Source organism: Ipomoea triloba, chromosome 14 (assembly GCF_003576645.1).
Source record: "Ipomoea triloba cultivar NCNSP0323 chromosome 14, ASM357664v1".
Classification (NCBI taxonomy): domain Eukaryota; kingdom Viridiplantae; phylum Streptophyta; class Magnoliopsida; order Solanales; family Convolvulaceae; genus Ipomoea; species Ipomoea triloba.
In genome coordinates, this window is record NC_044929.1 from 22,325,346 (window position 1) to 22,347,153 (window position 21,808).

The window sequence follows — 21,808 nt, forward strand, 5'->3', positions numbered from 1 at the left end:
GCCCCCACCCCCACCCCCACCTTAAATCTATCCTAACATGGCTTATAACAATTGGATTTTATGAATTTGGACCCCACTAACTTATTACTCCATCTGTCACATTTTATCTGTCATACTTACTATTCATTGGTTAAATCGATTCTTTCTTCTTTGTTTTTTTTTTTAAATATTTTTTGCTTATTTTTAAATTTGATATTTTGTGTTTAATAGTACTTTTTGTGTAATTTCTAATTATATAAATTTTGTATACTAATAATAAACTTAATGTCATGAAAAAGGATTAGAAATAACTTTAGTCAAGTTTCGTTAACCGAACCAGACACATAAAATGGGACGAGAGAAGTATCAAATACTAAATCATCAAATAAAAATGTGTCATGTCAAGGGGAGATTAGGAGGGACGGGTAGCAATACTTATACATAGTGAAATATTTTGGGGACAAAAATACATAGTGAAACCTTATTAGAGTTGAGTGCAAGTTAGTGAAGTATTCGGACCACTTAAAAAATTCTCTCTCACACTTACTTTATTTATTGTGTTTATTTTACAGTTCATTTTTGCTCACACACAACTGATTGTCTGACAAGACCAACTAATCACACTCAAACAAAACGTTTGTGTCTTCAAAACTTCGCTACTTACCTTAAACTATTTCGAGTGCACTTATAAGCTAACCATCTTATTACACTATTGGCAGAAATGAGAGTTTTTAAAAAATCAATGAAAGTTTATTCAACCCCCCTCTCCCACCCCTTCTAGACTTTCATCTCTATCTATTAACCATTTTTGGGACCAACATATCAGCCTACGATGCACAACTCACAACCCTGGGTTGCACAATCAGAACAACTGAATGAACAATAGTACGTACTATCCAGAATATGTACATATACACCAACATCAAAATATAGACAATATTATACTCAAAAGACTTGCGGAAAAAAAATACATCACTTTCTATGGATGAATACTCGATCGATGATGAAGAAATAGCAGCTCCAGTTCACAACAATGATGATCCAAGAAAATATGAAACAAATTTGGTCACATCTTCAGTAGTTACAAGAGAAAAAAACACACACACAACTTCCCACTTAAAAAAATAAAAATCAATATGTATTATTTTATGAAACCAAATCTAAATTATTCACAAAAAAAAAAAAAAAAAAAANACAAAAAAAAAAAAAAAAAACACACACACACACACAAAATTAACTCACAAATTCTCACTTAAGGTCTCATATAAATGGAATTATATATATATATACAGACACGCTTAATTATTACAAAACCCCTTATAATTATCAAAGTCACATAAACCAAAAATAAAAGAATTTAAAAAAAAAGTAGAAGAGAAAATGTAAATATAAATAAATGCAATGAATTAATTGTTTAGTGGAATGAGTTGACATGACCCTGAGCAGGAAAAATTGAAATATTCTTCACAGCACAATCAGCTCTATATTGTCAATCAAACTGATCATATTTTTCTGACATGCATCATAATAATACATCTTTTCCATTTCCCCACTTCCACTTCGGTTTTTGAGTACCTTACCTGCCCTTTCATTGTCTTCCCCTCTAAATTCTATCCATTTTATATTTTTTTCATTAACCTTATTACTTCATTTTTGCTGTGAATATTTAGATCCTTTTTACATCAAATCCATTCCATTCCTTTGCTTCATTCTCCATCCATACCCCACCATAAAGATCACAACCTTCCAAGAGTTTCAGCATTATATTGTTATTGAATATAATTTTCTTTATTCTCTGTTATCTCTTTTTTATATATAAAACTTAGGTCAAACTTATTCATAAGTTGGGTTTTATAGTGTAGTTATGATATGAGTTCGTTCAAAGCCTCACCATATAGATCATGGAATGAGCTTGCGAACAAATTAAAGGCGATAACATGATTTCACACATGTAGTCTTGCATATAAGTGTTAGGCTGAAGCCTGAAAAGTTAGATTCAGCATCTTCTGTAGAAACGTGATATTAACTATTACACAAATATAAAGAAATAAAATTGAGTCTTCACTAATAGTGATAGTTTTTGACATAGTTATATTTGACAAGTATTCGAAAAAGTGGTCGAATTATTAGATGCAGAAGTTAAAAATATATTCGTGGTTTAATTTTTGTGAAATAGTTAGGATTTCAATTCATATTATTACTTTTCCCATTCAAAAAATGCAAAGATTGTGGAACTTTCTCTTTAAACCAAGTAATCAACCCAAAGTCTTAAAGCGATTCTAGAACGTTAACCAATCATAGAATTGTTGTCGGCTTAGGATAGATTTGCTCAAAAGTATACTTAAAAAATGAAGCAATGAATAAAGTCATTTAACTCTTACTTCCAATCCATTCCCCTTTCAATTGCTTCTTCCTAACACTAACACCACCACCTAAGTAACAACTAATAAACAAAATAAATAAATAAATAAATAAATAAAAATCTTGAAGATGCATAATATTCATGTCTATCAACACTTATCACTAAGGAAAAAAGACATAACTAACCTCCATAAACATTCCAGTTGGATACAGGGATGAAGTTTGGGAAGAAAGACCATGAATTGAATCCTCTCAAAGTGAGGGACACCCGTCGGGTCAGGGTTGGGAATTTTCGATTATAGGACACTGGACTTAGTCATTTAACCTACCACCCAATACATGATATTTTTTGTCAGATAAGTGCTGACCACTACGCAAAGTTATTTCATAGTAGTAAGCAGTATGTTTCGATAACATGATAATAAATTCAACCCTTTAAGCCAAGTGCTGACCACTACGCAAAGTTATTTCATAGTAGTAAGCAGTATGTTTCGATAACATGATAATAAATTCAACCCTTTAAGCCGTTGCCTAACACCATAATACTTTCCAAACTTTTCATGTTTTACAAAACCGCTAAAAGCTAGTCAATTATACATAAAAAAAAATATGATAAAAAATTAGTGGAAAATTATGGATGAAGAGTACATACCCAAGCAAGCACCAAATAAAACAAGAAGCAATGTGGTATCTATCGTATATATCAAATGCTTCCAGCTTTTATCATGGAATTGTCTTTTCACATGTTCGTTAGTATATTATTGTCCTCACTATAAATATCCATCCACCACCACCACCTTGTACACAAAACTTTATACACTGCAATTCAATACAAAGGTTGTTTGTCTGTCTCTTATGATTTTTTCTACCATTTTCACAATACCCATCAAGCTCTCTTAGCTTGTGTTAATAGCTATGGGGTGAATTAAGGTTTTAGGGAAATTAAAAGGATGTTTTTTCATTAAAAAAGAAGAAAAATTAAAATTGTTTTGTCTGTTTTCAATTATGTGGATCTGACTAGACCTGCCTAAAATTTCAAGATTTCACTGTTTGAATTCATAGTTTGAAACTTGCATCTTCTGATCTCGTAATGAGGACCTCAAAAGCAAAAGGTGTTCACATATATTGTCTCCCATCCCAATTCCATCATCCATTATCTCAGGGTTGAAATGACACCACCAATATTCTCATCCATTTTCATTATTCAAAAAGGAAAAGAATTGATGAAGAAGATGAAGATTAAGAAGAAGAACAAACAAACCCTTGACAGAAGAGGGAATAATGCATGTTTGGATATGATTTTTTTTCTTTCTTTTTTGTTGTTTTGACATGCCCAGAAGAAACTTTGAGTCTCTCATGCAATAAAGCTGTAAGGGTCAGACAAAAGATTTTGCAGAAATCTGCCACTCTACAGATAACAACATAATTACAACAAGAAATTGCCTGGTTTCATTAGTATTCATCAATTCCAGTCTATTTAATTGGTCTTAATTAGCAAATGTTTCAATTTTTAGTTTTAAGGTAACCCTTTATTCCCTGGACTTAAAACCGAGACCTCTAATTAATATAAGAAAGAACCCTAACCGGCAGAAGATCGACCACAAGAGTAAATCAACCTAAATTGTTTATAATTGAGCGACTCGATCAAACTATTAATAGGCCATGCCAACTAGAGTCAGACTTGTAACATTATGATTACAGATCGAAGTAAATCCAATGGGATGGTGACAAGAAATTAGGTGTCAAGAAAAAAATTGATGAACATAACACAACAAGTAACTGTGGATAAAAGGAAACCAAATAAAGAATTGAAGAAATTAAATTAAGAAACAGTGAGGATGAGTTCAAGTACATCTACTCCAACCATTTTTCAAACAGTACAAGAAACAAACAGTACTATATCTCCCAATACTAAGGTGTTGGGTACTCCCACATCCCACTCATCTTAACTTCTTGGTAGTGACAGAACACTTACTATACTGTGCATTAGCTAGGGTGAACTGAAATAATAATAATAATATTATTATTATTATTAAATCAGCAATTTATCTTAGAGAAATTAAACTTGGACCAACAAATTAAATGTTTTGAGTGCACTTTTACAATGTATGAAACTCGAAGTTAAAACTTTAGAGTGAATTTTAAATGACAACTTAATCGCATGAATGTTGACGGGTTAAAATCCTAACCCTAGTTTATCTGCGGATTAACAGAGATAAAACATGATAGTATTGAGAAAATTATAATGAATAATACTATACCCTTACATGATTAATAAGTAGAGATAATAATGTCTGGGAAGATCTACTAGTGGTTTTTTTTTTTTTTGAAATAATTTTTTCTTTCTAAAGCAAGAAAAGCAAGCTTGATCGGACATGATGATAACATTAATACTACTACGTAGTACACATCAGACACGCGGTGCTTCACCTGGCGGCGGCGGCGGCTGAGCCGCCGGCATCTGCGGGGGCCGTTTCCGCTTCTTTTTCTCGTAGCTGATCCCTCGGGCTTTGGACTGCAGATCACGAACCTCCCGGAGATAAAGCCGGACGGCGCGTGCGCCGAACGGATTCGTCTCCGGCGTGCCGCCGTTCTCCTCGTAGGCGGCGCGTAGGCGGCCGATGAGAGCGTCGAGGCTGCCCCAGGCTTGCCGGAGCGGGCAGGGACAGGGCGCCGGCGGGTTCGGGTGGCCGTAGAAGGGGCAGATTGGGGTGTGCACCTTAGTTTTTCCGAACTGGTCGAGGTATCGCAGGAATTCCAGCACGTGGGCCCCGCTGCACCGGGAAAGCGCCAGCGGCGGCCGGTGGTTCTTCAGGTACTGCCCGAACGTGTTCCAGTCCCGCCGCTTCTGATTCTCGTACCTACTCGACGTCGCCGCCGCCGAGCTCCCTCCGACGGCAACAGCTCCGGAGAAGCCGTGACTGTTATTAGTCTCAGAATTCGAACTCTCAACTTCCTGAAACGAATCCATAATATATATATATTTCCCTTCCCTTACCGGATTCTGAAAGCTTAAGATCAGTCTAGCCTAAACTGTGAAAACCTAATAAAGGTTCTGGAAGCTTAAGATTGTGAAAACCTAATTAAGGTTCTGAAAGTTTAAGATCAGTCTAGCGTAAACTGTGAAAACCTGATTAAAGATCGAAAAAATCTATGAAGCTTCAATTCCTCGTACTCTTTAGGGTTTCATATGAACCCAAAAAAAGAAAAAAAGGGGAAAGGAAGAAGAAGAAGAGAGAGAAGGGAGGGGAGGTTTTGACCAGAGAAACAAGAGATCAAAAGGGAAAGGGAGCAAATTGAAGTTGGTGATTGATATATCAGAAGATTTCCATATTTGTTACAGAGACAGAGAGAGAGAGAAATATGAGTGTTGGGTATGCAGCACATATATATTGGGTATGATAGATGATGATGATGATGAGATTGATGGGAGAGTGGAATGGGAATGGATCTGTTATTAGTGATGCATTGAATTCTTGGTTTAAGCAATGGCAGGAAATAATGTTGGGAAAGCTAGCTAGGTGGGAGGGGGGTGGGGTGAGGGGTAAAAGAGGGTTTAGTTTCTGAAAATATGTGAAAATCCAATGGGTTTTTCCCAAAACGGGAGAAGCACACACTGCTACACTCTACTCTCCCTCAAGGCTCAAGGGTCAAGTCAAGTCCTTCATTTTCATAGAGAGAAAGTGTTGGAAAGGAAAGAGAAACAACTGTTTAGGGCTTGGCTTCTGCTGATATGTGTGTGAGAGAGAAGAGACACGCACTCAAGTAGCTAGGAAAATGATTTCTACCCCTCGAAGTAGGTTAACGCTAGAAAGTCTTAGTACGTATATCTGAATTATATCGAGGGTAATTGTATGAATCTGTCCATTTGGTACTTTAATTTGATCTGTATAATTATTTACAAAATATATATCGCTGTTGAGATACGTTACGTTTTGCAATGATTTCCACTTCTACCAAAATTTAGGACAAATGGTAGCTTTCACGGGGGCTTTAGGACTGGGCATGTAAGGATACTCGAGTTTGGAGTGAAAACCTATGAATTAAGATGATGTATGCATGCTTGTCAAAATCAAGTGCTTATCATACTATACTAAAAGTTATAACTAGTAATGAATGCACAATAATATTTTCTTATTAAACCAGCTTGGTTGACGTGAGTGTCCGTGCACTCTCGTCCCTTAAGAGAAGCCGTGAGTTCGAATCCATTCTCATATGAAAAAAAAAAAAAAAAAAAACAATATGGCCAGCACGTTGCCCCTTAACTGGGTCGGCCTGGTGCAAACAAGAATTAATCTGAGTATGGTATATGTTTAAAGGTGTCTCCTACACTTAGGATCTGCTCAGTACTAACATCCAACAACACCGTACTTTGAATTATTTGCACCAAGTGAATAATGATGAACCTCTACCTAATAGTACTTCTAAAGAGTAAAACACCCCTTGTGCATTCTAATTTTATTGGAGAAAAAAAATATTTTTTTTAAATACAAGTTACATTTTTCTAGATTAATTAGAAGATATTGAATCAGTAAAAAATTAACAATAAAATAAAAATAAAATAAAAGTGCATGCAATAGTTCACAAAAATATAAATTTGAGAGTTAAGACTGGGCTGCAAAAGTTCAGTGTATGGTGTCTGTACTAATAGACCAGAGGTCTGGGCACTAGCATCCCTTTCCATTTTCCAAGCTTACATTTTCAAGAACATTACTTGACCTAATAATTTATGTGTAAAATCACATATCTTTATGAACTAGTTTTTTTAGTACTCATAAAGTTAAGGCATATTAACTAGTCAATACAAATAAATGTTGTACAAACAAAAAGATTAAGGTTAGGACAAAGTTTACACCCCTCTAGCAGTGATTGGTCGTAGATTGCATTCACACAGTTAATGCCATGTTGATCTGCTGCTGACTGACATTGAATTACTGTTTATGTAATTACTTCTTGTATTATTACTACAAAAATATTTAATTTAGTTTTAATACAACTAAAGTGGTTTAGTTTTATCTTTTAGTTATTAAAAATGTAATAACCAATGGTTCTGCACACTGTGTAACTAGATTACTAATGCAATTCTAAATCAAAAGTTTGACTTTTGTAAGAGTCGTCATGTTAAAGAATTCGTAAATTTTTCTGTGGGACCGTCTCATGAGTCTCAATCCGCGAGACGGGTCAATTAAGAAGAATTTATTTGAATCTTACGATATATATGCTTAGTTACATTATTTCTTGCAAGCGGTCTATTACAATTTTGTTATAAAGTATTACATTTATACTATAAGGTATTATATATAACAATTAAAGTATTGATTATATATGCAATATAATTGTAATGACACTTTATTTCCTACAAATCGTCTATTATAGTTTTCCTATAAAGTATTATATTTATGTTATAAAGTATATTATATATAAGCCTTAAAGTATTGATGATATCTGCAATTATATTTTGTATATATTGTTTTATTCCTTGCAAAATATGTCATTTATGCACTAAAATACTACATTTGTGCTATGAAGTATTATATACAAGACTTAAAGTATTAATTATATCTATAATTCTATTATGTTATTTTTTTTCCTACAAACTATATATTATCGTTTTGCTATAAAGTATTATATATAAGGCTTACATGATTGATTATATATGCAATTCTGCTATATGTTATTACCTTATTTTTTGCATATTATCTATTAGAGTTTTTTAAACTACTAATTTATGTTGTAAATTATTATATGTAAGGCTTAAAGCTAAGTATTAATGATATTTGTAATTTTGTTATGTTATTACTTTATATATTGCAAATTGTCTATTACAATTTTGCTATAAAGTACTACATCTAATATAAAGCTTAAAATATTAATTATATACGCGATTTTGTTATGGCCCATTTTTATTAAATCCAACCCGTCTCATGGATAGATATTCGTGAGACGGTCTAACAGGAGACTAGCCCTAAAGAATTTGGGCTATGCTTTTATTTTTCTTTGTAACTGATCTGAGCAAGAATAAATAAAACAAACTTGTAGTACAATAAAAATAAACATATAATATACTAAAAATAATTTTTTATGTTATGGACCATAGTCCATGGTATAACAATGGTTGTAAAAATGTTTGTTCATAAAAATAACAAGCATGTAGTACATTCTATGCCAAATACACAAACTTATAAATGTTGCAAATCTATACCCTTAGCTTGTAACTTTTTTTAATTGATATTTATATTTATCGTCGTTGTTGGGCAGAGGCTTGCATGGCTAAGTTCAGCATTCTACTATCAAAACATGACCACATAAATATAAAGAAATAAAAATACATTTATGTTTCACTCATTCGACCACCTTACAGGCATCACATATATAGTAAAGTTGATCCAATCCCTTTGCAATTTCTCTAAGTTTTTTTTTTTTTTGAGGTGGAAAATGACTTGTCCTTTTTTTTTTTTTTTTTTGAGAATTAAAAATGTTGCAACTATTATATAAGACAAGAACAATAACTACTTCATACCGTGCAATTGGATTTGGAATTCTTAAATGACAAAATATATTATTGGCAATTATTACATTTGTAATATTCAAAAAAAAAAAGTAACTAATGTAGTAATTCAAGAACTACATTAAATTATAAACATTTTGTAATAAAACAAAAATTAGTTACATACTTGAACGTGTAGTTAAATTATTATTTTTTAATATGATAGAAGAAAAGCATAAAAGAAAAAAAATCCTATATATTAAAATTGATCTATACAATATATAAATGTCTCGTAATCAATAATTACTTTAATCTTAGAATTTTACAAGTAATTAAGGTTTTCGATTACACACAATCATGAGTCATGACATATATGAAAAAATAATATTATAAAATTTTCGATTACACATAATCATGAGTCATAACACATATGAAAAAAATATATTATAAAAAACATAAGAGTATAAAATAAATATTTAAATAAAGTTTGGTCGATCAAAAGTTGATGTGATATCTTATCATTAATCAATATCGGTAACTTATCGAACTTATATTAAATTATTAAAATAAATAAAAAGAAGAAACAAAGTGGTGGTTGATCAGGGGATATATAACCTGAGAATGTACGATAAATCCGGCAAACAAAGCAGCATCCCATGTGGATATCATCTGGACTTTAGTGACACTTAATCTTTATGTCCTTCTCATTGTTCATCATCACAAACATAAGCTCTTTGATTTAGACTTGCAACTATTCTTGGACTATACACTACAACTCTCATCAATGTGATCATCAATATTTAACCTTATACTTCTTCTGGTGGGTGACCGCTTGAAAGGTTAAGTTAAACATTCTATTATCGAAATACGGTACTGCACTGCTATATATGTAAGTAACAAAAGTGCAACTTTACTATTATTACATTGAAAGCTATAGCTAGTAGTAAATACGTTACTTTATTTCGTTATTATTGGGTAAAAGCTTGGAAAGCCAAGTTTAACACTTTGCCATTGAAGCGTGAGACGATGTCTGTTAGTAAGTATAAAAAAATAAAGCTACGCCTTCGTTACTCATATATATTAGTATCATAGCAAGTCAAGTTTGAATTCCCGAACATCTTTTTTTTTTTTTAAACCTAAATTTAAAGATTAAAAACCAAACAAACTTGATCTCCTTGTGGTATTATCGACAACATTGACAGATAATCAATAATATCGATAGACAACTTTTTAATAACAAAAGTGGTCAAAAATCTCGATTATGAACTCAACCCCTCAATTTTTTAAAAATCACTTTTAGCTAAACATAAATATTACTCCGTAACATATTTCTGCAAATGTAATTAGTTCATTTATTTATTGTTTGTCAATTCTTCCAAAATTGAACCGTAACAAAGAGCCTATTGCAAAAGTCTGGTCCACACGAGAAAGGAGAGAAGCATGACCCACTCATCACAAGAGTTTCAAAGAAACAAGTTTATGCATGAAGTAGAATTCGAATCTTACAAACAGCATTATATATATTTACATACAATTGATATCCTCACAACTATAAGATTAATTCAGATCAGACTAAATCACACTCGTAGTGTTTAATTCTTACTTAAAAGAAAGCCTGACTATGAACCCTTTAATATGACAAATCCTTTATAACGTTTATGTTAAGATCAAGCGTTTACCACACATACCAAAAACTATAGATGTAGCGAAAGCGCAACTTATTTCCTTATTTATGGACCGTCATTACATTATTCGAGACAGGCTCGATGCTGGACTTGGCCCTTAAGAGCTTTACCGACCTCTGCTCAATAATCCCAACCATCGAGAACTAGACATGGCCCCTTTATCGGCCATGCCCCACAGTTTAAACATTCAATATTCATAATATTAACAATCCATGTACCAACCCACAAAAACTTTCAACCAAAAGAGCTAGTAAAAATTTGATAAGAATGATCGATATCATTAGATTCATTATATTATATTACTTTTAATTGCTTTTAACCTTGTACCTTGTGGTCTGATGGCATCACTGTTACCATTCCAAATGGAAGGTCTCAGGTTCGAGTCCCAACCCAATCTAAGTATAGGGTTAGATTGTAGTACTTAAAAAAAAAAAAAAACCTTGTTCTCTCGAAACTTTATTTAATTAATGTGTTAAGCAGAAGTGCATGTTGCCCTAATCTTGGAAGAAGAGAAGATGTATATAAATATAGGTATAAAGAAACAACACACATACACATAGATTTTCCATATCCCAATCTCTTCGAAAAGAGAAATGGAACAAAGCAAACCCCAAATGGCAAACTAGGGTTTTTCCTGATTTGTAGACACAGTAATATATGCATTTCATTTTAGAAACTGAAACAAGATTCCGTACAACTATAATCCATTAAATCATGTGCTTTAACAAACTTTTTTTGTGTTTTAGGAATCTTTGTCTGAAATATTATTCCCTTTTTTGGTACACCACCGACTTTTAAATCTTTATTTTGTGGTTCTGTGGCTGCCACGCAATATAATAAGATATCATTAAGGTTTTTTTTTTTTTTTTTGGCATGACGAAAGAATCCCGTTATCATTATCTGATAGTGTGCACTTTGCTCTTGTGTAAATCACACTAAGGATATTCTTTGCAATAGACTCGACTGAGAGGAAGTTGAGTAGGGTACAGTGTTAGAAAGATCTATTGTAACATACTTGATCTAGAAGGTATTGACAAGAATCAAGATCGTGAATTTTTTATATGAAAATTATTGTTTCACCTTTTTAATAATCTCTTTCTGGGCTTAAGGTTTTTATTATTGTATTTAATATTAATTAATCTACTTAGCCCTCTCATAGTAATTGAACTAGGAGTGATTAATTAACCTTAGCTTCTAGACAAAGATTTTGTGGTACCATTGTTTGGGCCTCAAAACAACAAAGCCCATTTCAGATTTGTGGGAAATAATATTTATATTCTGAAAAATAAATACAGTGCAATGTGAACCCTGATCCACGATATAAATTGCTCATCTATACGGGTCAATCTCGAGAATTGAACTCAGAAGGAGTCTGAGTCGACTCGGGATACTTCATAGGACACTCCAGCAAGATCAGTGGCTCATTCAATTCATACCAAAATGTGCAACCAAGAGTTTCATACTTAGAAAGCTATAATAAAAGAATTTCATACTTAGCTACCTTGCCTAACATGGATATTGACAATAATTTTAAGTGCATATACAGACCTGCCTGCTAGCAGCTACATATCTCAACACCAATTACAGTACAATCTTATTGGCAACAACTCGCCAATTATGGAACTATAGGAAAGCGATCTAACATCCATTTGCACGTCGTGTGGCAACAAGGGAAGCGGGGGCACAAGGGGAAAAAAATGAAGCAAGACAACGCGAAAAAGTTTTCTAGAAACCTGCTTTCACGACTTTCCCCTCCCCATGGCACCTTCCCGTTGGTTACGAAAATGGCTGAGGAGCTGCTGTGCCTGCTCCAACACAATGAAAAATGACGTTAAGGTTTGTATCATCTTCTCCAAAAAGAACGAAACAGGTGGGGTGTGTACACAAACGTGCAGATAAATCGTTTTTCAATCGAGATGGAGAGTGTCTTTGTAGTTCAATATTCAATTGGGGTGTGTTTTCCCCTCGAACTACTTTTCTTTTTTTGAGTACTATTGACTCTGTTCAATGCAGTATCTGTTCATACATACTTTCAACATAGAGTCAATGCCCCCACACTGGGATTCGAACCTGAGACCTCTCATTTGAGAAGTGACAACTATGTCGCTCGACCACAAGGCCTTTGGTTATGTGTGCATCAATGAATTAGCAGGTTATTGAAGGCAATACAAAATGTAGAAAAAGTTGTATAGTAATACCTTCTCCTTTGCTCGTGTGCTACCGGATTGAGATAATGCGACGAGAGGTGGAACAGCGCCCTCTTGCAACACAAGCCGACAATACTTGGGACTATTGAGGCACAGTTGCAACAGTATCGAGGCAGCATTTTCCTTTCCTCGATGAGATCCAATCTCGACAATCTCAACAAGTGGGGGTATGCCCCCTTCTCGAGCAATAGCCAAGCAGCCATCAGGAATGGTAGACAAATTTGCAAGAAGAGCTACAGATTTATCGACCATTACTGTTTCAGGGTCCAAGAATTGTACTAAATACTTCACTGCTCCTGCCTGAACTATACGGGCCTTATTTTCATGGAAAATAGATAGATTAAACAAGGCTGTAGCAGCGTCTTTTTTCCCCCTGATCGTGCCCGATCCTAGAAGATCAACCAAGGCTTTGACTGCACCAGAGCGGCCAATCTTTATCTTATACTCTTCCAGAAGAGAAAGACTAAAAATAGCGGCTGCAGCATTCTCTTTCGCTCCCGGGTTTCCCGTTCTCAACACGTGGATGAGAGGTTCCAGTGCGCCCCTTTCTGCAATCATGGCCTTGATATTTTCACTTATCGATAAGTTTAAAAGTGCGGTGACTGCATGCTCTTGAGTAAGCTTTGCATCCGAGTGTAGCAACGAGATCAACGGCTCAATAGCCCCAGATTGGCCAATAATAACGCGATTCTCCATATCATGTTTTGCAAGAAACCGCAATTCTGCTGCAGCTGCAGCTTGTAAATCAGGTGATTGACTCGTTAAATCCCTAATAAGTTCTTCAACACGGGAAGTTGTAATTCGTTCATTAGACAATGACTCAGTCGGGGAAGTTTGTCTCCTGGAATGATTGTAGTTTCCACAGGCAGCTGTTTCGGGCAATGTTTTGGGGCCACGATACTGCTTTCCAGATGGCAAAGAAGAAATCGCAGTATTCTTATTAAGAGGAGCAGCAGAATCGGATGTTATTTCGCCTGATTTATCACTACCGTAGTCATGCTTGCTCGATACCTTTGAGGCATCAGTTGATGTCACGGGAAGATAATCAATACTCGAAACAACACTCGATGCTGATTCACTCCGGCTGTGAACATATGAATGTTCCGGGGACGAGTGATCCTCCCTAACATGGCAACCATTGAATCCTTCCGCACTGATTCCATGAGTCGAATTAGCCTTCCACCTCGACGTTGAATTGCAGTCTTGGGAAGACGAATTACTATTTTCAACAACTATGAGGCTAGTATTCTCGGGCTTAGCAAAAAGCTCCACTTTGTTCTCCTCGCACCAATTTTCTATCATAGCCTTGACGGTGACATTGGGAATAAGATTCGAGTGTGAGAGTTTCTGGCGTGTTCTTGGGCACGTAGTCAATCCATGATCCATCCATTTCTGAATCGAAACCCTCTCATACGTTTGGCCTGAAGCAATGATTACCGGATCCAACATGACTGCCAAAGATAAAGGACACCGGAAATGGGGCGGGATTTTAACGCCATCTATAGACGCACTGTTGAGCATAACCATACAATCACGAATATGGCTCATGAGTTCAATCACACGTTCTATTTGCAATATATTATCTCGTCCTCTATTTTCTTCAGCCTTCAGTCTCTCCTTCTCCAGTGCAATACACTCATTCAGTGGCTCCTCGGGGGATATCAAATTTAATGACTGTATCATTGTCAAAAGATGTTCCGAGCAAGGACTTTTTCCTTCATCTAGGCTTTCAAGAGCACCTTTCATGCATTTTAACAATTCGTCCGATTCCATACCATAAAAATCCTGTATACGGCACTGAAAAAGAGAACCGTAATCAGCAGAACTGTGATATAGGGCAACTAAGATCACAATATCACTTGTGCAAAATAAAGAGAGAGAGAGTAAACAGCAGAATAGAAAAGCGATTAAAACAATAGAACAAATATCTGCGAATTAAAATACTTTCTATCTGTTTCCTCACCTCAGTATCGGATAGACTTAAACTCGACATTGATTGTTCTAGCAATCCACATAGAATGCGAGAAATCTCAAGACCGGAGCTCTGGATTTTCAGCAGCAGTTGCTTACTCTGCAAAGCCTGGTGATATCAAAAGATAACAAGATCCTATTAAAAATTAATAATGCTGAACAGTTGTTAGTGCAGCCAAATACCAATTCCCCGCTCTCCATTTTTTTTTTTTTTTTCATTTTCAAATAATTACTCCATTCTCGTTTAATATAGTATAATTTCAGGCCATAGAGATGGTTATTTACCCCATACTTCAACTCAAGTTCTCGGTGTCCTTTCTTTCTTTTTTCTTTTACTTTTAGAACGAGAACTGCCAAAAATATTATTCTGTCGCTTTTATTGAAGGGTACAAAGTGGGGGTGATAAGCTCTTCTTATTTCGAGGCAATTTCTTAAGCAGCCTAACATCACGGCAGAAGCCCCATTTCTAGGGATTTTCAGTTGAAAATTAGAACCCCCCAAATTGTGCAGCTTGTGTTATGATGTACGGAAGATAAGTCATTCAAAATGTACTCACAGAGAGAATCTTGCTCTTCTTTGGAGAATAATTCTCGAGGAACTCCCTGGCTTCATTAATAGCCGTGTCCATTTCTTCACACTCTCTACAAACAGTTTCATCCGAAGGCACTCTTGTATCAACAACATCATCGAGAGTTGGTTTTAAAAGTTTCAACATACTTGCAGTATCTTCAAAGTCCTTCTGGCCAGGCACAGTCTTAGAGATACGACATGTCACAAGATGAACGAATCGAGAAATGCTGTTAATAAGGCATTTTACGGATGTCAAGTCCATTGACCTATACACAATTTCACACCAGTTGAATCAATCAATATACAGAATACAGAATACAAACGAGAAATAAACAGCACTAAAGAAGAAAAGATTGGAATTTGGCTATGCAAGAAAACATGGGAAAGAAATTATCATGTCAAGCAGCATGCTTAAGAATGGCTAATCGTATGGACAGTGGTTAAAAACCTAAACTTTTGCTGAATTGCCCAAAAACTAGACTTTTTTCTGCAGAGTATCATACATACAATGAGCAATAGAACATGCCATCTATGCTTATGAGAGTATCATACAAACAAAATGTAGGAATCATTGCAACCCCAGCCAAGTTGGTCAGACATGCCATCTATGCTTATGAGAGTATCATACAAACAAAATGTAGGATTGGTTTAACTCCTTTGGTCCTTTGCTGAATAAGGTGCCGACTAAGTTTACAAGGCGGGGTTTAACCAATGTACACCCTCAGGTAGTGGCCGAGGGTTTCACTCATCACCCAAATCAATGACTACACAAATTTAAGGCAACATTATATTACATCCCTAAGCTCTCACAAGAAAAAATGGAACAATTATGATGTCTAGCACCTTCTAAATCAAAATGCCTAACTATCCCATTATCAGAAGCCACCATGGAGGTCTCAAGCCCCAGCCAAGAATTAAAGCAAGTTCATTCACTTAGTTCTAAACTGTCGGCCAGTGCAAAGTACATTTTTTTTTTCTGATCTTTCTATTCCACGGAAGCCTACCCCATCTTCTTAATCCCTCCACAGGAACAAAGTCATCCCAAATACAGTAATTCAAGCAGTGAAACCAGTAAAAGTTCATATGCAGAGTGAAAATTAACAGAACTCAATGTTACCCACAAGCATTGAGCAAAAAGAATTGAACCCAAAGAATTGTTTTCCCTACACACCAAAAAGAAAAAAGAAATTGGGTAGAGCAAGGGATCGAATTCGCACCTGGGAGCTAAAATGATGAGCAGAAAGAACAGATCTTGAAGAAACGATGGACTTTCAGAAAGCAAGAATCTTTAACACGAAAGTTCATCACGACCCATTGAAGAAACCAATGGAATTAATGTGACCCTTTTCTCCAACAATCCTTGCAAAGGTGCCAGCCCTCTTGGCAGTGCTTCATTCTAGAGAGAGAGGGGAGAGAGAATATTAAAAAATAAAAATAAAAATAGGGTTAAATTGGCGAGGCCCTGTTGTTGCTGCAGATTTGTTGCATTGTTGGTTCTGAGGTGATTAAATTAATGAGGTGATTAATGACAGAGGAATCTGTAAATGATGATTAAGAAACCGATGAACAATGAAGTGAGGAATTCTTTTTTCTTTTTTTTTTTTATCAAGTGGTAAAAGGCTAATGATATCTAGGAAGATTGCAGAGAAGTACGATGATTAGCTTCCAGACATTGGTATGATGTGAAATGACTCATATACCCTCCCATCTCTATATTCACAACTATGTATTCAACTAAAGTTTTTAGTCACGACACTCAAATAAACTATGGTTGGAAGTCAAGTTAGCTCAATTATTGATTTTACAGTCACACAGGTAGTCGGACAGCGGACCAACACAATCGTTAAATAAATGAAAAAATAATGTGAGATAAAATTGTTAGAGAACTGATTCCAGAACCCGTTTCAATGCGGCCCATAGAGGTATTTATATCATATTTACATGCCTTAGAAAGGAAAGAAAGAAAGTTAACAAATTTGAACTTAGAAAAACCGTGACACTTCTTTCCCAAAGTTGAAAAAGGAAATCTTGAACAAAATCTGAAGGGGAATCTTTGGAAGATCTTCATTGACCGCCTCTGAGTGTAGCACCCGGTCGGGCGTCGCAGACTGACATCCAACGCCAGGTGGGCAACCAGACTATTGGGCCCTGCCTATCATCTCGTCAACATGGTCGAGCTGCAAGCTCCTGGTATTGGGTTATACTCCTGGCTGGGTACCCTATTCGGAGATATCCATCACATCACAATATTCTAAATTTAACTCCCGATCAACTATGATTGAGTGCATCAGGAATTTATGAAACAAGCTGGCATTTGTTAATGTTGAGGTTTCATCAATGGCCATAAGTTTAGGACAAGCTGTAAAAGTTGGCAGCCTTCATCTCCAGTGCTCATATAGTCATATTCTGTTATCTATCAACTAACGTTGGAGTGTGGTAAGGTATTATTTAATGTTAAGTTGACAATTAATGATATGTATGGACAATGTTAAGTTGGCCAATGATAATAATACATTACTCTGTAGTATTTAAATGAGTGACTGAAAACACAACAATAACCTTACTTGCCCAAGATTCTGTGGAATGCAAGGAAAAAATCCAACCAAATTGCCAACTCAGTTTCAGCTGCCTGACTATGATGTTTTGTTTTTCTAATTATGGAATAAACTCTTCAAAAGATTCTCAAGAGTTAATCCAGCATTTTGGGGTAGTTGATAAGTAAATGTGAAATTTGACACGCGCTACTCGAAGTTGTATACTGGGTAAACACTACTCTTATATAATAACTCGCAAATCATATTGAAAAGGTAAATCATACTAGAAAATCCTATGTAACTCGCAATTCATATTGAAAAGGTAAATCATACTAGAAAATCCTATGTAACTCGCAAATCATATTGAAAAGGTAAATCATACTAGAAAATCCTGTGTAGCAGGCTCGACCATACTGAAAAGGTAAATCATACTAGACAAACTGTGTAGCAGGCTCGATCTAGATGATAACCTACAAATCACACTGTGATAAACCACATTAAAAAACCCCTATGTAGCAAGCTCGATCAAAATGGTGTTGGCAAGAATTGATGTTAATAGCGGAGGATGAAAAGAAAATTTGTAGGATATCCAACTTGGCCACTTGGGATACAAAGGGAGCTTTACAAATAGTTAGCCTTAGTATCATCTGCAACGTCTGCATCACCTTATCTTAGGAATGAAATCTCAAATATCCCATTCCATAGAAGACAATAGAAACTAAATCATAGAACAAGACACAAGACTTTCTGGTAATCTATTGTTTTTCACATGTGCTTTAATAACATCCATCAACCACATGGAGCAAGTCAATTGGTGCATATTGAAAAGGAATAAAACCAGGCAAGGGATTATGAAGCTAATGGAAAGGTTAAGCTGAGAATTTAAGATAACCAAAGCTGTCTAACAGTATTGTTTAGTAAAAGGGGGAAAAAATGGTAGCACAGAAGTTGCATAACTGTAACAACAAAATGGAGCCATGAAACAAAATTTTCAAGCTCAGTTGCCAAGATAGAGGCTTCATGTTTGGCTCAGCAACTCAATGAGCTCTACTTTCTTCATTTTTGAGTATCCTTTCACACCGCGAGTCTTTGCAATCGCTCTCAGTTCGGGTACTGTCATTTCATCAAACTTGTTGGCGCCAACTTGGTTATGTTCTTCATCATTATCATCTTCATCATGAATGTCAGTACTCTCGTCCTCTGACAGCTCATCAAACACATCTGAGAAAATTGGTTCTGTGAGAGACTCAAGCTCATCAACCTTACTTCCAGTGTTATTGAGAGATTTGAGTTTTGAATTTATCCCAAGAGGTTCTCCATCGGTTTCAGCAGGTGCAACAGGGTTAACAGTATCTTCCTCGGAATAACTAGGCTGAAACTTGACCCTAGAAACTGGTGATCTCCGTCGGAAATTTGACATTGGTCGGTTACCCACAGGGGCTTCACTTTCTTGCTGTTGCCGCTTCAAAATGCTTTTTGATTCAATGCTGTCCGTGCTTCTCTCATCAGACTGATCCAGAATGAAGTCAGTAGTACTGTCAGTTTTCTTCTCTTTCTGAACGGCATGTTTCCTTAAAAGCTTCAAAAGCGAATCTACAGTTTCACTCTCTTTACCTTTACCCTTAGCCTTTGGCTCTGGAACTTTGTTACCTTCTTTCACAGCCGCTCTTTCACGGAGTTGAGCCTGCACCTTCCTGAATAGTTCAACAATCTTCTTCTCCCTTGGACCAGGAGTTGCAGTCCCTTGGACTTTCGATGTATTGGATGCAGTAAGCAGTGGCCCATTTTCAGATGAGAACATTTCAGACTCTTCTAGGTTATCATAGCCATCTCTATCTTCATTTTGCCTTCGGAAACCCCCATGCTTGCTATACTTTGAAAAATCAGGATTATTCCTCGGATTGCTAGAACTAGCACTACAAACAAAAGATGAACTCCTGGTAGTAGATTCCAGATGTAAAATATTGGCCTTGGGAAATTTCTTCCATTTACCAGGAGAAGAACATGGAGATATGTTCACCACTCCTCCAGATAACCCAGAGCATGGGAGACATTTACCATCTGGTAACCCAAATCCTGCAACAAGTTAGGGAAGCATTTACATATAATTTAACAAATAATAAAGCATCTAAAATCCTCAATCAGTAGTTCTAACACACAAAAATACTTTCTTTCAAAAAAAAAAAACACACAAAAATACTATTTGATCCTCTGTAAAGTTAATTATTTTAGTAGTAGTGTACTATCACTCTTGAATTTCAAAACTTCAACCACTTAGTCCATCCAACTTCATTCAATAGTAGGAAAAGAGTCTCTTCAATGTTTCTACAAAGATTGTAAATAGCCAATTTAGTACTCTCATATGCATGGGAAACAACTTGCCCAACTATTCTAAGCTCCTCCAAGGATAGCTGAGTTTATAAAACAAAAATAATGACCCCAGCTTTCAGACACAAGGACAGAAATTCTAATATCTCCACCATTCATTCTCTAGCATACTAAGAGCGAGGTCGATGAATAATGCTGGAAAAAGGAAACCTTTCTGGAAGTGAATTAGGATTGAGGTAAGTCAAGCATTTCATCAAACAGAAAGTGTGCAACGCGTAGAAATCACAGCACACAGAGGAAACACCCCCAAAATGGAAACTTTAAGCCACCATTTAACACACAAATGCCGAAAAACTAATGCAGCATCGCAAACATAAGGATTTGCACACAAATTTTTGCAGTTGAGAAGCTCGTGCTTGACTATGACGCTGTATCCGCGTAAAGCCTAAACAGTTCATCGTGAAGGAAATTAAACCGCAGGGATAATTACCTGAAAAGCTTTTTGCAGGGAAATAAATCCTGCACGACATTATTTTGGAACAGAACTTGGAAGCGCTCTAATGGCGGTTTCGCTCCCGCGTTTGGTCGATACTCGATAAGGAACGTGGGTGGGGATACCGGAACTTCGGGTAGGGTAATAGGGAGAATTAATAAATGAAAGAAATTTTATCATCTTAAATACTCCGTATAAAATAAAAATAATTTTTTTTTTTTGAAAAGAAATTTTTTTTTCAAATCAACAAAAATAAATAAATAGCACATCGAAAGCAATGGTTTCCTTTCATTTTTGTCTAAATAAATACTTTACCAGGGTGTTATTAAGTTAGAAGTTACTTGACTTATTTATATTAGATTAAAATAAAAGAGACATAAATAATACGATAATTAAGTGTGACTAAATTATTATTGGTTTGGCCCATGGAGTCACCTAGTCAATGTACTAATGAGAGGGCAACCCGACCCGAATAAGCTAGCAATAGTTATGCTATGGATCTCGATCCACCTTGCAAGGTAGATTCATGTAAGGTAGATTCATGTTTATTTATATACTGAATATTTATATTTTATATACTGAATGTTCACAATTTGAATTGTGAATATTCAGTATATAAATTACAAACATTCAGTATGTAAATTGTGCATTTTGAACTCAAGTTTACCTTGGTCCATAGAATAATTTGCCACAAGGCTATCGCACCACACCACCATTAAAAAAGCCTTCTTGGACTACCAAGGCCCAAGCCTTCAAGTCTTACCCACATTATAAAGCCCACTAAACTTATTGAACATAGCTCATTCTCATTATTTTAAGCTTAGTAAGTTTTCTTTTAAAAGAAAAAAAAAAACAAACATAATATTATTAACTTAAGAAATAAAAATAAGTGTTTAATACAAGAATGAATAGTAAAGCTCCAAACTAAAGAACCAGACCGAGAATTTACAGCCATAGTAAGAGTATGGACAAATATATTCGTTGATTGACGAATAAACTAAAAAGACATTGTTTCAAATGCCTGGCTAGTGAGCGGCATATCTCAATAATACAATTGGCATAAGAAAAATCAAGGAATGGGGCATTCAAGAGGTGACAAACGAAAAGATCCATTTTGATCAAAATATGTTGCCACCTATCATCTTTAAGCCATGATAATGCTTCCTTAACTGCTAATGATTCCGTTGTGTGAG

At 35.4% G+C, this 21,808-nt stretch overlaps 3 protein-coding genes across 4 annotated transcripts; all 3 read right to left on the reverse strand.

Annotated features, from left to right (window-relative positions):
• Positions 1-4,546: 4,546 nt before the first annotated feature.
• Positions 4,547-6,029, reverse strand: LOC116003777 (protein LIGHT-DEPENDENT SHORT HYPOCOTYLS 3-like). The gene has a single exon (XM_031243701.1). The coding sequence runs from the start codon at positions 5,309-5,311 to the stop codon at positions 4,751-4,753; it is 561 nt and encodes a 186-aa protein (XP_031099561.1). The 5' UTR covers positions 5,312-6,029; the 3' UTR covers positions 4,547-4,750.
• A 5,878-nt stretch (positions 6,030-11,907) lies between these two features.
• Positions 11,908-16,869, reverse strand: LOC116004622 (U-box domain-containing protein 3). Its single transcript, XM_031244745.1, has 5 exons — positions 16,478-16,869; positions 15,247-15,526; positions 14,683-14,799; positions 12,711-14,516; positions 11,908-12,317 (listed from the first exon to the last, which is right to left on the reverse strand). The coding sequence occupies exons 2-5, from the start codon at positions 15,520-15,522 to the stop codon at positions 12,252-12,254; spliced, it is 2,265 nt and encodes a 754-aa protein (XP_031100605.1). The 5' UTR covers positions 15,523-15,526; positions 16,478-16,869; the 3' UTR covers positions 11,908-12,251.
• Positions 16,870-18,538: 1,669 nt separating this feature from the next.
• Positions 18,539-20,751, reverse strand: LOC116005272 (rho-N domain-containing protein 1, chloroplastic). 2 transcript variants are annotated; one of them, XM_031245535.1, is made up of 2 exons: positions 20,613-20,751; positions 18,539-19,855 (listed from the first exon to the last, which is right to left on the reverse strand). In XM_031245535.1, the coding sequence occupies exons 1-2, from the start codon at positions 20,650-20,652 to the stop codon at positions 18,813-18,815; spliced, it is 1,083 nt and encodes a 360-aa protein (XP_031101395.1). In that variant the 5' UTR covers positions 20,653-20,751; the 3' UTR covers positions 18,539-18,812. The 2 variants fall into 2 exon arrangements, with proteins under 2 accessions (XP_031101395.1, XP_031101394.1); XM_031245534.1 differs by having other exon boundaries at positions 18,539-19,870.
• Positions 20,752-21,808: the final 1,057 nt, after the last annotated feature.

Coding starts and splice junctions, on each gene's coding strand:
- LOC116003777 (XM_031243701.1), bottom strand. CDS start 5,311: ATGGATTCGTTTCAGGAAGTTGAGAGTTCGAATTCTGAGACTAATAAC.
- LOC116004622 (XM_031244745.1), bottom strand. CDS start 15,522: ATGGACTTGACATCCGTAAAATGCCTTATTAACAGCATTTCTCGATTC. Junction 14,800..15,246: donor AGAAGAGCAAGATTCTCTCT/GTGAGTACATTT, acceptor TGATATCACCAG/GCTTTGCAGAGTAAGCAACT. Junction 12,318..12,710: donor GCACACGAGCAAAGGAGAAG/GTATTACTATAC, acceptor GTGTTGGAGCAG/GCACAGCAGCTCCTCAGCCA.
- LOC116005272 (XM_031245534.1), bottom strand. CDS start 20,652: ATGTCGTGCAGGATTTATTTCCCTGCAAAAAGCTTTTCAG. Junction 19,871..20,612: donor CCCTGCAAAAAGCTTTTCAG/GTAATTATCCCT, acceptor AACTTGTTGCAG/GATTTGGGTTACCAGATGGT.